Source organism: Idiotropiscis lumnitzeri, chromosome 6 (assembly GCF_059441095.1).
Source record: "Idiotropiscis lumnitzeri isolate Australia: NSW breed Sydney's pygmy pipehorse chromosome 6, RoL_Ilum_1.0, whole genome shotgun sequence".
Taxonomy (NCBI): domain Eukaryota; kingdom Metazoa; phylum Chordata; class Actinopteri; order Syngnathiformes; family Syngnathidae; genus Idiotropiscis; species Idiotropiscis lumnitzeri.
The window spans coordinates 4,572,637-4,586,474 of NC_142396.1; the positions used below are offsets into that span (position 1 = coordinate 4,572,637).

The following is a 13,838-nucleotide window of genomic DNA, read 5'->3' on the forward strand; positions in this document are numbered from 1 at the left end:
CTATTTATATAGCAGTTGAGAGAAGAACCGAGATGCCAAATAGTGATCAGGGAAATCCATATTTTTGAACCATTTATTGAGGTTCCAATCAGAGTATAAATCACACTACCAAGTCTTAGCTTAGGAAATAAAATGTATTTACACTTAAAAAAAAACAACAACATTGTCCATGTACGTTGGCCTCAAATAAAAACAAGACAGTTAAATGATATAAATAAGTTCTATGGAAAATAAAACTCGTCTTACAAAAAAATATATGCAATTTCTGTATACATTTCCTCATGTGGGTGCTAATAACATCTATTTATGCTGTACAGTTTTTGGTACATACAGAATAATTTACAGCTCAGTGTTGGCTTGGAAGTCCCGTCTGGAAAAAAAAAAACGCAGAACCATTCGCGGAGTGCTTGAAACTGAAGCTATTTAAAAACGACAAACATGATTCAGTAGAAGCTCCTTATTGTGTCGCCATTTCATTTTGTTGTGTGCGGATTGCTTCGAAATGGAGAGTGTCTTTAAAAATAAAATGCCAAGTAGTGAGCAGGCACTGACAGACGCCGGCGTACATTCGCAGAACACGTAAAATGCGAGGCGAGCTACTGAGCTAACATTCGTCTTCCTCCGTTTGAATATGTGGGAGTGCATCCTGCTCGCGCACTTGCCACAAAAAAAGTTGGGGGATGTTCGGTTTTTGGCGGGAAATTTGAGGACAAAATGCACTCAATGGGTGAACTTCATTTGAACACAGTTCAATTTTTCGCTACTTTTTGCACAACTTGCTGCCCTGGAGCAAGGAGCCCAACGTCAACATTCACAACACTTTTCAAGTCCACTTTTATGCCTTTTGGTGACTCCGCCAGTCTTGGGAAGAGGCCAATGAACTTACGGGGTGACATCGGCAGGTTGCAACAGAGACTGGAGGACTCACAGAAAGGCGAAATCGAAAAACCTATTGTGAAATTTGACATTCAGCTTGAACGTGCACCGAGTTGGGAAAAGATCAAAGTAAGTTCACTGGCTTCTAAGGTTCTAGTGCATTTTTGGTTCACCCTGAAAGCCAAACAAACTTTTTTTCTGAGTAATGTACGTATGTGTGTGTGTGTGTGTGTATAACGCTCACCAAAATGGGGCCCACATTCATACAAGGAAGTCTTTGTGAGTTTTGAGTGTCTGCTTGAGCGCCGAGTGCTGCTGCTGCGTTTGGGGGTCCGCAAGTGGCGGCCCGCTTTTCACTTTGGTCCCTTTGAAGGGAACCAGCGTCCGGTTTTCTGCGGGCTTGGAGTTGCCGTGTTGGTGGTGGTGGTGATGAGTTTTAAAAGAAAGCGCCACCGTCTGGTGGGCCTCCATGGGCTTGAAGAGGTCGAACGTGATGAGCGTCCTCGGGAGCTTCTTGGGCTCCTCTTTCTTGCCGTCTCGCCGGATCTGGGCCGGCTTGTTGGCCGGCGCTTTGGGGTCCGACTTGGGTGCCGACGCGTCCGATTTGGGTGTGGGGGCGTCCGACCGGTGGCCGCTCTTCTCCTTCTTACCTTGCGATGACTTGTGTTTGCAGCCGTCTCGCACCTCCTCGGGGCGCGAGTTGAGAGATAAAACGGAGACGCCGCCGCCGCCTCCTCCGGGCTCCTTGTCCTTCTTCCTCGCCGCCGCCATTACATCTGTCTTGACCTTTTCTCTCTCCTTATCCTTTATTCTATGCTTCCTGTCCCGATCTTTACTCTTATCCTTTCGCTCCTCTTTAGTCCTTTCTTTCTCTTCTTTACCCCTCTCCTTCTCCTCTTTACTCCTTTCCCTCTCATCTTTATTCCTCTCTTTCTCTTTCCCCCTTTCCTTTTCCTCTTTACTCCTCTCCTCTTCTCTACATCTCTCCTTTTCCTCTTTACTCCTCTCTCTCTCCTCTTTAGTTCTCTCCCCCTCCTCTTTACTCCCATCCTTCTCCTCTTTACTCCTGTCCTCCTTCTCCCATCGCGTTCTCTCCTTCTTGGTGGTTTTGCTGAGCCTCTCCTCCTCGCTGTAGCTCTCCTTCCTGGTTGGCTGTGGCTTCAAGGAAGCGCCCATTTCCTCCTGAACGTCACCTGGACACGGTTCCTCCTCCTTCTCCTCCTTTTTCACCTCTTCCACATCCTCCCCCATTAGTGCTTCCGACTCCTCTTCCTCCTTACAGGGCAGTGGCGAAGGCAGCTCCTCCTCCAGTTGCATCAATTTCTCCTCTGGCTCCACCTCCTTGATATGCAGCGTGACGTCACTCGGCGAACACTTCTCCGATTCCTCCTCCACAGCGTCGTGCTGGTGGTACTGCTTGAGTCGGATGTGCCAGGCTAAGCTGCAGACGGCCGACACCGTCTTGAACTGGTGGATGACGCCCCTCGGAATGAAGTAGATGTCGTCGTGGTAGAGCTGGATGCGGGCGTAGCGGATGCCCTCTCGCCGCAGCTGGTTCAGCTTGGCGTCGTCGATCCACTGGACGCACTGCGGATACAAAAAATACATGCCACATCTACAGCAAAACAACCAGGCCAGAAGGTGTAGTTGTGCGTTTTCGTATGTTGTCATCAGAAACACAGCAGCGTACACGGGGCAACGTTTGCATTGTTCCGATGAATCCAGCGGCCAATTTGTGGCCCTTTCGAGGACGCACCTGAGACAACGGCGGCTCGTGGAGGTCCAGCTGCAGCCTCATGACCACGTCTGGAAAGTCTGCGGCGTGAAAGCACACCACGTCTTTGGTGATGCGCGCAGGTGCGTCGCTCCTGCAACACAAAACACGCTCGGCATAAACACACACAAGCCAGCTGGGATTCTGCAGCAGCAGAGCACAAACAATTCATTTCCTCAAATTGCGTCCACGAGTGAGAAGGCATTTATTGGGGGGAGTACTTTAATCTGTGCAAATGCTGTTTTACATTATGCAGTGACAGCAACACTCCTCTTGTTTGTTTTTTTTAAATTATTTATTTATTATTATTATTATTTCATTTTTATGATTTATATCAGCACTGGAGAGGGAAGCTCTCAAATCTCGTCGTGCACCGAGAATAATGACAATAAAGGGCATTCTGATTCTATGTCGCAGGCCAATAAAAGAAATGTTTTTCTCTGCATGAAAGTTGCTAACTTGTGTGTTGAAGCCCAGTTCAGGCCCAAGCGAGTGTAAAAACGTGTGCCACTCACTCTTCTCCGCAGCGTACGGCCTTCAGCACGCCCACGGCGGCGGTCGTCTGTCGCTCGAAGCCCTGCCCGATGTGATCGGCGTGGGCTCGCGTCCGGTCCTCGAACAACATCTCGCGGGGCTCGCTGGCTCTGGGCAGGTACTGCAAGTTCTTGATCTCGTTGGTGGACCTGTGATGCAACACTTTACAATGCTGACCGAACACCAGATAATGACCTAATGCGATCAGATATAAGAAGTAAAAAATATTTCGTCGTTCTGGTCGATTGTGGATAAAGTGTAGCGGTACCTTGACTCATTGAGTTTAATTAATTCCGCGCCAAGCCTTTCAATTTTCCCCAGCGAAATTAATTTAAATGCCATGAGTTGATTTCAGCCCCCCCCCTCACCCCCCCCCAAAAAGAAATAAAAATTATATTGCGCTGGTATAAGCAACTTTTTCAGTAGGTCACACCTTTATTTTCTGTTGTATAGTCCTCTCAATTGGCACACCGTAGTTTTATATGCCGTCACGAATGACAGTTTCTCAATATATATTTGCAAAATACATCTGCTGCCATGGGAACTTTGTTTACAACAAGCCGTGGCAGTGATGAGTTACTTTATACAACTTTAAAAGAAAAAGAAAACAAGACCAATGCAAAAAGATCAGTTAAAAGCAGTGAAATGATATCTGACAGCTAAACAAATTTGTTTAACAAAATACTATAAAGACACAAATTAAAATGCTTCGGTATCACATGTGGATAAGGAGAGCAGTTTATTTTGCACGGATGTCTGCTTAGGACCAAACAAAAACCTTTATAATTATACATGAAATCCATTAAATTCTCGTGTCAAGTTTCCACTTTAGAATACTTCTCAAAAGGCTAGTTGAAATTCCCCAGGAAAATTTTGCAAGTGAGCGCACCTTTTCCTTTTGAAGGGAGATTTGGGCATATCGGCCATGGGGATCATCTGTTCTCCTGGTCGGACCCACATGATGGGGCCGTCGTCGCTCTCCGTGGGGCTCTGCAGCCGCAGACTGGAGAAGGTTCCCCAGGGCAGAGTCCGCTGCGGGAAAAAAAATACAAAATAAATAAAAAAAATTAAAAAATCAAGTGAGGCAATGTGGCAGATTTTCCATGGCCACTTTAGGGTAGTAAAATTTCAGAAATATTTCAAAGTGGGAAAATTCCCATGGGAATGAATATGAACGATTAAAAATAAACCAGTAATTTAGAAAAATTAATGTATTTATGCTTTTGCTTTCCCAATCTGTCCATTTTGGGAAGATTTAGCAGAAATTGTTCACCTCTTTGCAACCTTATGCTAGGTTCACACCAAATCGAATCAAATAGTGAGTGTTTCCGATGTTGCGATTGAATTGAAGTCAATGCGCGGTTAAAAAAAATTGGCGTCTGTGGACATCCATCCCGCCGTGGTGAAAAGCCAGCAAATTAAGCAAAGTGGAACGCTCAAACGGAATTGGAGTGAACGTAGCCTTACTGTAGCAACAAACTGCCTCAGGAATGAATGAAAGAAATAAAGCCCACCTCCAGGAAGGGAGAGTCCTCCAACATGCGGATGAACTCAGGGAAGTAATCCCCGACCTCCTCATCCACGGCGCCCACCAGACTGACTTGCCGCATGGCCCCGGCCCGGTACGTTCCCTGGGAGTACGTCCGCTTCACCTGGGGAGACGATCGCAACGTATCAAGAGTGGTACCATTTGATCAGAGCACCGTTCATGATTGGTATCGGAATCGACAGCATGCACCTGATCGGGCACCACGTCGCCCCCAAGGACCGCTCAAGTCAGTCTTTACGCTGCAACAACTTCAAAATAAAAGCGTGCCTCGGCGTTGATGACCATATATTATTTGCTAAGTTTTATTTTGAAGGTGGTCTTACAGTCAATGCATACCATAAACAATTGTTGCTGTGGTTTGCTTGACTTCTGCTTGGAAATATCCACATAAATAAGCCGGTAGACATGGTAGGAAAAAAAAAATAGATATTTATGCATTATTAATTGAGTGACACGATTTACTCGAGGATTCGTTTCAGCCCCACTACTGAGTTATGGGTTGTTTTAGGTGTAAGCCAAGCCAGCGCAGATGTGTGTCATTTGAAATGTACATGGAAATATTCAATTTCAAAAAACAAAAAACATTATTGGACCTGCAATGAAAATCTTGTCTAAAAGTCAAAATGGCTGTATTTTAAATCCTCTGTTGGATTTAAAAACACATTTCCCAAATATTCAGGATGAATGATTAAAACCTCCCAATGATTAATTATTAATTTTGAAGAATCTGCTGACTTAACCCCCCCCCCCCCCGAAAAACATGAGCTGAAAAATCGGCTCGCTGCATACTCACATCGTGGCGCTTTCAATCGAACATTTTTTTTTTTTTTTACCAAACTGAGTGCAGTGTTTCAGCAGCGAGCAGGAGTCAAAAATGCAGACACATGTTGAGGTGGGGAACAAAGTTAAAAGGGTGCAAAACAACTTCAAAATGACTCGAGGGCCTACTCGATATGCGGTGTCGCATGCCCGAGACATCAAGCCCAATGCTTGAGCTGTTCTTTCAACAACCTCTTCAGAAGATCCTGCTTGAAATGACCAAGGTGGAAGGGAGAAGAGTTTGCGGATAGCTGGATGCGATTCCAGCGGGAGTAAGAGGAAAAGGTGCCGGTCCTGCCCCCAGCACTTTTTTGTCCTCATTTTCATTTGCACTAGCAATTAAAAAAAATGTTCGAATTGTGGTTTTAGTTTGCACGGCGTCATACTGTGAGCTTTTTCGAGTAGAACAAGAATCGGAGCTTTCGATGCAAGTCTTGTCTTTGCTTTTATTAGTGCATTTATGCCAGGACTGTTTTTTTTTTGTCAAGTGTATCCCACTGCTCTCAAAGCTGGTGAAGACAGCAGCCAATGTTTTTTTTTTCTTTTTAAAAATCGCTCACCCGCAGCTACTTTGCCAAAAATCGATCTCCTCGGGGTATTGCATGAATCCCAAAGCAGCTCGACTGAGAAAATATGCTAATAATCAAGCGCCGGGAGAGAGTCGGCGCGCGCCGTCGTGTTGGTGCGCGGAGGCGATGAAGTAATCTGATTACAAAGCTCTACAAGGGAGACCTTGGCGAATGTTCTTTGCGGCGAGGGGGCCCCTGGATGGAATAATTTGAGGTTAGTGTGACCTAAATGAATCCGCTCTCAGCGTGCAACTGCACGGGAGGCACGTTTTATGGCTGCTGCTAAACCGGAATATCATTTAAGTGCAGTCGTATCGAGCCTGACGCTGCAGCGGACCGCCGTGGATATAATTAGACGCTTCGTAATATATCTAGAAAGTGCTGATGTGTAATTTACATTCTTGCTTCTTCAAACGGTTTGCACATTGTCGAAGAAAAGTCCACGTTCGTGCAGAATGAAGACGTTGGAAATGGGGGGCTTTGAAATGGGTGTCAGGTTCGGACGCACTGAGGAGTGTTCCAACTCTTTACAAACCAAAATACACTAACCCACTGACCCTCGACCTTTTGCAGTCGTGTAGTAAGGGTATTAAGTACAGTATTTATCAAAAACAAGGCAGGTCTGATTCCTGTCTTATTCAAGAATAACAAACCTAAATAAATGTTGAAAAACATTGTACTTAATTTATATACCAGAGAACGTTTTCAGGAAAATTAAATGAATTGTCAGAAAATGATTGATGTCATTTGTTACATTTATATGGACTTTTCCAATTAAAAGCTCGATAGGAATAAAATTGCTTTGCCCCCATTCGGAATATTCTGACCCGATCGAGCCAAACGAGAAGGATGGTTTATGTCGATTGATAACCCGATCAGGATGCATGACAACACTTGTTCCCAAAAGTTGGAACAAATCCTCTTTACAGCACAGCTGTGACGTCAGTATACGCGCTTGTTATTCCCGGGAAACTAGTAAAAGCAGAGCGAGCAAAACACGTGGCGGGCGCAAAACTGAACCGGTTCATTTGCAGCCCAATAGGAAGTGTTATCTTGACGTAACGACGCTAACGGGAAAAAAATTACGAAAATGCAGTCATTTATCAGATGAGATGATTAATACATTCAGTCATATATTGCTATCAAATGATCAAAGCAAAAGAGCCTCGATATTTTTGCACAAATGTATATAATCTAAATAAGAGGCATAAAAATTAAGCGACACTGATTAAATTGCCTGCCACTTTGCTGATCTAAGTTGGACACGCTCTGCATTATAACGCGGTTCCAGCGAGACCTCTGAAGTGCACTCAGTCACCCAAGCACTTTTAATTCCGGTCTTTCACGGTGCCGTTACGTTAGCTTAGCAATTAGCATGGCTTCTCATGCTTTCCGTCTGTTGATTACTCCTCGGAATCCCTCCGTGGGAACAATAATTGTAAGAAGTGGAACTTTGCCGCCAAGAAGGCGAGGTGATGGAACCAGCAACAGCAACGCGTTCAGAAGGCAGCAGTAGCCAGACGAAGCTCGTTACTAAACTTGCTATGGCTAGCCGCTGACTAGCTGGCTGCAGGTGACACAAGCAGACAGCTTGGCTGTTCAATAATCATAAAACGTATATATATAAAAAAAAATAAAATAAAAATCTGCCATTCTCAGTTTTCATATTGTTTGTGTTTTGATGAGGCTCTAATAGGTTTTTTTTTCCGTGTAAGTAAATTATTAATAATTAGGAGTTTGTGTGACTGTCTTATGATTCACTTCACCATTTGCAGACTTCCGGCATAAATTTGATAAGTGAAAGCTTTATGCCAAGCAAATCAAGCACTATCGATGTTTTAATTACATGCAGTCCACTGCAAATGACAGACGACGGTAACACGATCGTAGACACGATAAAGCGTTGTCCGTCGTCTTCACAATATATATATCGACATATCATCTAGCGCTTAGCACAATCGTCGCGCAGTTTCCCGGGCCGCCAGCATATGCATGAAGCATTACATCTGTTTTCAGCGCTGTTGTTTCGGAGATAAAAGCCAATTGGACTGACACTCAAGAATGCACTCGTGGGCAATTTTCGTCCCCAGATTTTCGGTGGACGGATTTTCAGGGCATCGCTAGTTCAAATTAAACGTCAGTGGTTTTCTTATTTGGCGTCCGCCATTTACTCTATGAAGAGCATCACCTTTCCTCACAATCATGACAGACTTTCTACTAAGTACCACGAGTACCGTTTATGTCATACATATTGATGCCACATGTGGAAATGGCATGTGGGGCTGAAACGGGTCCTCCAGTACCTCAGTTCAAAACAATGCTTGAGGCATTTTTTTTTGTGCCTTTCCTGCTTATTTTCGTGTGCACAGTCAGGAAGAAGTCGATCTTACAGCAACAACAATTGTTCATTCGATACATTATAAGTAACACGGCGCCAACGCAGTAAGGCCAGCTTCAAAATAAATCTGACTTCCAAATAATATATGAACATCAATGCCTAGCTAGCTACGCTTTTTCTTTTTTGTTTGAAGTCGTTCTCGGCAGCGTAATGGCTGAGATGACATGTGCCTGGAAACTGTTTGAGGGGTCGTTTATTGCCGTCGCAAACTGTTGCAGTTTACTACATACCGACGACAACAACACAACGTTGTCCAGAAATGTTCAATTGCTGATTAAGAGTCAGAATATAAATTATTTAATTACACTGACATGGTATTGTACAGCCCATGATGCCAGCGTTAAGCGCTAACCGCCTGCAGCCAAAACGATTGCACACTTATCGAAATTCTCACTAATGTCTCCAGAGAGGAAAATAGTGTGTTGCTAAATTTAAGTAGAAAATGTTTTTTTGTTTTTATTCAATACAATTGTCAAGAGGATATCCTAAAAACCAAAATATTAGAGAGCTGCAGCGTTTTTGGTAAGCCAACAACATTTCTTTGCGCCTGGAATATTCATAATCTGAGTGTGAGGTGCCTCAACTTCTCAAATTTCCAACATGTTGGCATTTCTCTGCCTCGTAATCGACGGGACAAGCAGAAATTTACCCCCTAATCTTTCACCTCAGCTCTGAAACGATGCAATGCTGCTATCTACGACGATCTGTTACTCATTCCAATGATTTACAAATCTTTCTATAATAAAATATGATAATTTACCATTAAATAATCTTCAATTCCCAGTTATTCCAATTTGGAATATTTCCAAACTTCTTCCCATGGAATTTTTACACAGGAAGGTGACTCAGCAAAGGACAATGACGCAAAAATCTCACCTGAGTGTAAAAGTTGGCCATGGTGGTGGTCTCGATGTCCTTCTTGCCTAGCACCTCCATTTTCACCGGGGCGTTGGGGAACTTGTAGGAGAAGTAATCCAGGAAGTCCGGGAGGTAGGACGCCGCTCCGTGAATGATGCCCATGACAAAACACGCCGCCTGGGCTTCGTCCTCGCTGAACGACAGGGTGACAAACTCCTGGGCGAAGCGCTGCATCTCGGCCGGCGAGAGCGCCGAGAGCTGCTCGCTGTAGGCGTGCGCCACCGACGCGCCCCCGTTGGCCTGAATCTCCACGTGGATCAGGTGGCCGAACTCCAGCCCGGGCAGACTCGGCGTGGGCGTGCAATGGAGAGGCGAGCTGTAGCCCAGTCTGTCTCTGACCATGGCGGGTATGGAAGGCGAGTCCTGGTGGTGTGTGCTGTGAAGCAGCCCACCACCACCGCTGTTGCTATTAATTCGGCTGAGGAAGTCGGCCAATCCAAGAGACACTCCGGAATAAACAGTCTGGCACGAGCGGTGATACATTTTGGGGCGGCCGTGCCTCTCTTTGACTCGCTCACCATCTTTGTGCTTCTTTTTCTTCTTTTTCTTGAGCTTCTTGAGTAAGAGGTCTTCTTGGGAAGTGGCTTTGGGCTTCTCCTTGGGCTCTGAGATGGACAACAAGACAACACAAATTAGGGCTGCCGTCATGCCTACTTATTTCTACAATGCCAGGGATCGTTACAGCCCTAATACTAATGAAACAGACTTAATCTTTTGTCACTTGTTAAATTGAGAGAGGAATTTAAAAAATGGCTCCAAACTACCAGGTATTAGGCGAGACGACATCAGACAAAAGATACGGTTTGGACCATAATTTAAATTGCTGCCAATCATACAAACTGAGAGAACCCAGCACACGACATATCAGAAAACAAAAGATCATATTTATGCTGTTATTAAAGTCTCCAAACAAACAGGCTCGGAAGACAAGACAACTTAACTATTAACTGTATAACATGGCAAGCACAAAGAGATGAAAATATCTCCATTCAGCAACATGCGGCAGGAGGAATGCATTTTACTTCTATGATGCATCGTTTACTTTGACGTTATATATTTATACCTCTCTGAAGAGGGAAAACCACTTCCCCGTTTTCCTTTGAGATGTCACGTTCTGGCGGCAGTTTGTGGTTTTTCCACTCTTTGCTCCTTTCCTTCTTGCTGTCCCGCTCCTTGTCTTTGCTGTTGTGATCTGGGGGGGGCACCAAAAGTAACGCTTGTTATTACCATACATACTGAAGTGATAAAGGGACAAACATTTCCACGTGTGCGTGAGTGGTCCACATACATTGCATTCGGGGCCTGATGCGCGCACACGCACAGTGGCCTGCGGCACAAGCCCCGTTATGTAATATTTCAACAGATGTTTTAATTAAAACCATGGAGTTTGTTCAGTACTTGACTGGGACAGAGAAAGAGTGGAGCGCAGGAGAGCTCGGTCCTACCTCTCTGTGGCGTCTTCACGTCGCCGTTCTCGGTCTTTGTATGGCAGCTAGCGGGGCTGACTTTCTCCACTGCCGCGGCCGAACTGCGCTGCGCTTCGCCGCTTTTCTCCCGATGTCGCTTCTCCTTCGCCCGTTTCTCTTTGGACGGCGAGGCGAGGAAGTTGCTTATTTTGAAGATTTTCCGTGCGGGAGCCGCTGCTGCTCCTGGCACTACCACCGCGGTGGCGCTGGGGGCGGTGGAGTGGCTCGCCTTGGCCGGGCCGAAACTCCATTTCGCTGGGCTCCCACAACTCGGTTTCCCGTTGTGTTTTTCCCCAGCGCACACCTCTCCGTTGACTTTCCGGTGCTTGGGTCGCTTCTCTTCAACGCGGACCTTCTTTGGGGGCGGCGGGTGAATGTCGCTGGAAGACTGCGGTCGGCTCTCCGGCGGCCGTTTAGCTAACAGCGCTTGGGGGGAATTTGTTTGGCTGTTCGCTGCGAAATGCATGGAGTCCACGGATTCGGCCATCTTGGAAGTTTCTATTTTTTACGGCCAGACGTAACTGGTGCGTCAGAGCCAAAGAGAGGCGGGGCTTAGATGCTTCTTTTTCTTATGGAGTTTTTTGGTGGCTGGCAACAAACTGTCAGGTGCATTACCGCCATCTACTGGTGCATGTACAATAAAAAAATACACACTCACTGGTCTCGATATTCAAATAACAGTTCATTTCCTCTAGATATTTTCTCAGAAAAATCATGACAAGGATATCATTATTTTAAATCTTTTTTTTTTTTAAATCAAAACCAGCATCCAATGGTCTCGATATTCAAATAAATAGTTAATTTCCTCTAGATATTATCTCAGAAAAATCATGACAAGGATATCATTATTTTAAATCTTTTTTTTAAATCAAAACCAGCATCCAATCATATTTTCCATAAAATAATTACAGACTAAACACATAAGGAGCATACATCGAACGGCACCTGGAAGTGTGCTGTAGTACGTAAAAAGTATTTGAAAAGTGACTATTTATTATGGGGAAAAAACAAGCTAGATTGTTTTTCTTTCAAACTCCCCTCAACTGAAGTTTATTAATAGAGCACTATAAAGCACTATAAATCATGACAAGGATATCATTATTTTAAATCTTTTTTTTAAATCAAAACCAGCATCCAATCATATTTTCCATAAAATAATTACAGACTAAACACATAAGGAGCATACATCGAACGGCACCTGGAAGTGTGCTGTAGTACGTAAAAAGTATTTGAAAAGTGACTATTTATTATGGGGAAAAAACAAGCTAGATTGTTTTTCTTTCAAACTCCCCTCAACTGAAGTTTATTAATAGAGCACTATAAAAATTAACCGCAGCGGAAACCTAGTGCTATACATACTGAAAGTAAAAACACAAACCATAAAAACACTAGTAATAACATAGTAATAATTGGTCAAGTTAACAAAACCTGCAACTTCTCACAAGGTCACCAGGCGGCAGTATAGTGACATAAAATGCAGTGCGTTAATTTGTTTGAAAAGTTTCTCATCTATTCAGAGTCCAGTATTAGATGTGATCACACATGGTCCAGTGGCAACTAATTTCTTTTTTTTTCCTGGCTGAGGGTTGTTAGAATGTCTGCCTTACTGTTCTAAGATTCTGGGTTCGAATCTCAGCTCTTGCTTCCTTGTATTTGCATGTTCTTCCCCATGCTTGCACGGGGTTTTCTCTGGTTATTCAAAATTATCTGTTGGCGTTAATGGGAGTGTGAATGACTAACTGTAAATATGTGCTCTGCAATTGGCAGGCGACCATTCTAGGGTGTACTCGCCTCTAGTCTATAAATCAGATGGGTTAGGCTGCAGCTGGCCTGCGTTGTAGAAAACGGATGAATGGATGATTGCCATCTATTAAACTAATCCGAGCTAATCAGGACAAAGCAGGCCTTGAAGTGTTGCCATCTCTCTACCTTTGCCTTGCTAATTTGGGAAAATTACTGTCTGACAATAACCTAATGTAGTGCAGGTATTTATGTTATTGACGGACTGACCATGCAGGCTTTATCTGGTGCTGGCTAGCTCGCCACAGCAAATCCATCCCAGATGTGACGGGACATTCCCGTTGTTTTCAAGTGACCAGTAAAAGTCCTCCTGACACATGCTGAAAGAATGTCTCATCTTATGAGGCATTAAGTGGATGTGAGTGTGTGACAAAAGACAAAAGATGAGTTGGAATATTGATGTAATCTGTGGGATGAAGACTGATATGAGTTTGTGAATAATCCAGGTACATCTCTAGCCTTTTTTCAACAATATCACTTGGATGGAGATGAAGTGGCCTCCTTGCCTGCTTGGAAGCTGAACGAATGGTCAGATGTTTGTTTTATCGGCAAGTGGGGGGGAAGCAAAGAGCACATTGTTTACACCAGCCAGGACAGAAAGTGGGCCAACTCGGCTCACTGGGGGGAATTCAAAACAGTGTTAGCAAGGAGGGCACCTTGAAGACCTGCTGTCCATAAATGGGTAAAAGCCGAGAGAAGAAGCTATTAGCGAGAATGATCCATGGCCACACTCTACTATAAGCACATATTACAAGCTAAAAGCATATTTATATGCAATTGTATTCCATCTGTCTCTTGTATGTTGAGTTGCTTTTTTTTTTTTGGGAGACTGGAACCCATTAATGGCATTTCCATTCTGTTTGATGGGGAAAGATGACTTGACATATGAGCATTCCGAAACAAATTAAATTCGTATATCAAGGCACCATTGTTTGACTATTATGAGACAAATTAAAATACTGCAGCAGAGGAAGCTTTATGTTGGACAAATATAAGGATTTATTCCTAATAAAGTATATTTAATATTATTGTCAGTCAATGCAACATTAACATTTTAAATATAGGAAAATATCAACTTTACTTAATTGATGATACAATTAAAATGTATTGCACAAAAAAGATTGGCACGGTGGGC

The 13,838-nt window shown here is 44.1% G+C and overlaps 1 protein-coding gene across 1 annotated transcript; it reads right to left on the bottom strand.

Moving 5' to 3' along the window:
• Positions 1–59: 59 nt before the first annotated feature.
• Positions 60–11,446, bottom strand: LOC148334648 (lysine-specific demethylase RSBN1L-like). Its single transcript, XM_088298766.1, has 8 exons — positions 10,883–11,446; positions 10,501–10,629; positions 9,396–10,042; positions 4,699–4,836; positions 4,074–4,216; positions 3,166–3,333; positions 2,633–2,744; positions 60–2,463 (listed from the first exon to the last, which is right to left on the bottom strand). Exons 1-8 carry the CDS (start codon positions 11,388–11,390, stop codon positions 1,138–1,140), a joined length of 3,171 nt encoding a protein of 1,056 aa, XP_088154892.1. The 5' UTR covers positions 11,391–11,446; the 3' UTR covers positions 60–1,137.
• Positions 11,447–13,838: the final 2,392 nt, after the last annotated feature.

Excerpts from the sequence above, each read along its gene's own strand:
- LOC148334648 (XM_088298766.1), bottom strand. The coding sequence starts at position 11,390 with ATGGCCGAATCCGTGGACTCCATGCATTTCGCAGCGAACAGCCAAACA. Across the intron at positions 10,043-10,500 it reads GGTTTTCCCTCTTCAGAGAG|AGCCCAAGGAGAAGCCCAAA; the intron begins GTATAAATATAT and ends TGTCCATCTCAG. Across the intron at positions 2,745-3,165 it reads GCCGTACGCTGCGGAGAAGA|GAGCGACGCACCTGCGCGCA; the intron begins GTGAGTGGCACA and ends TTTGTGTTGCAG.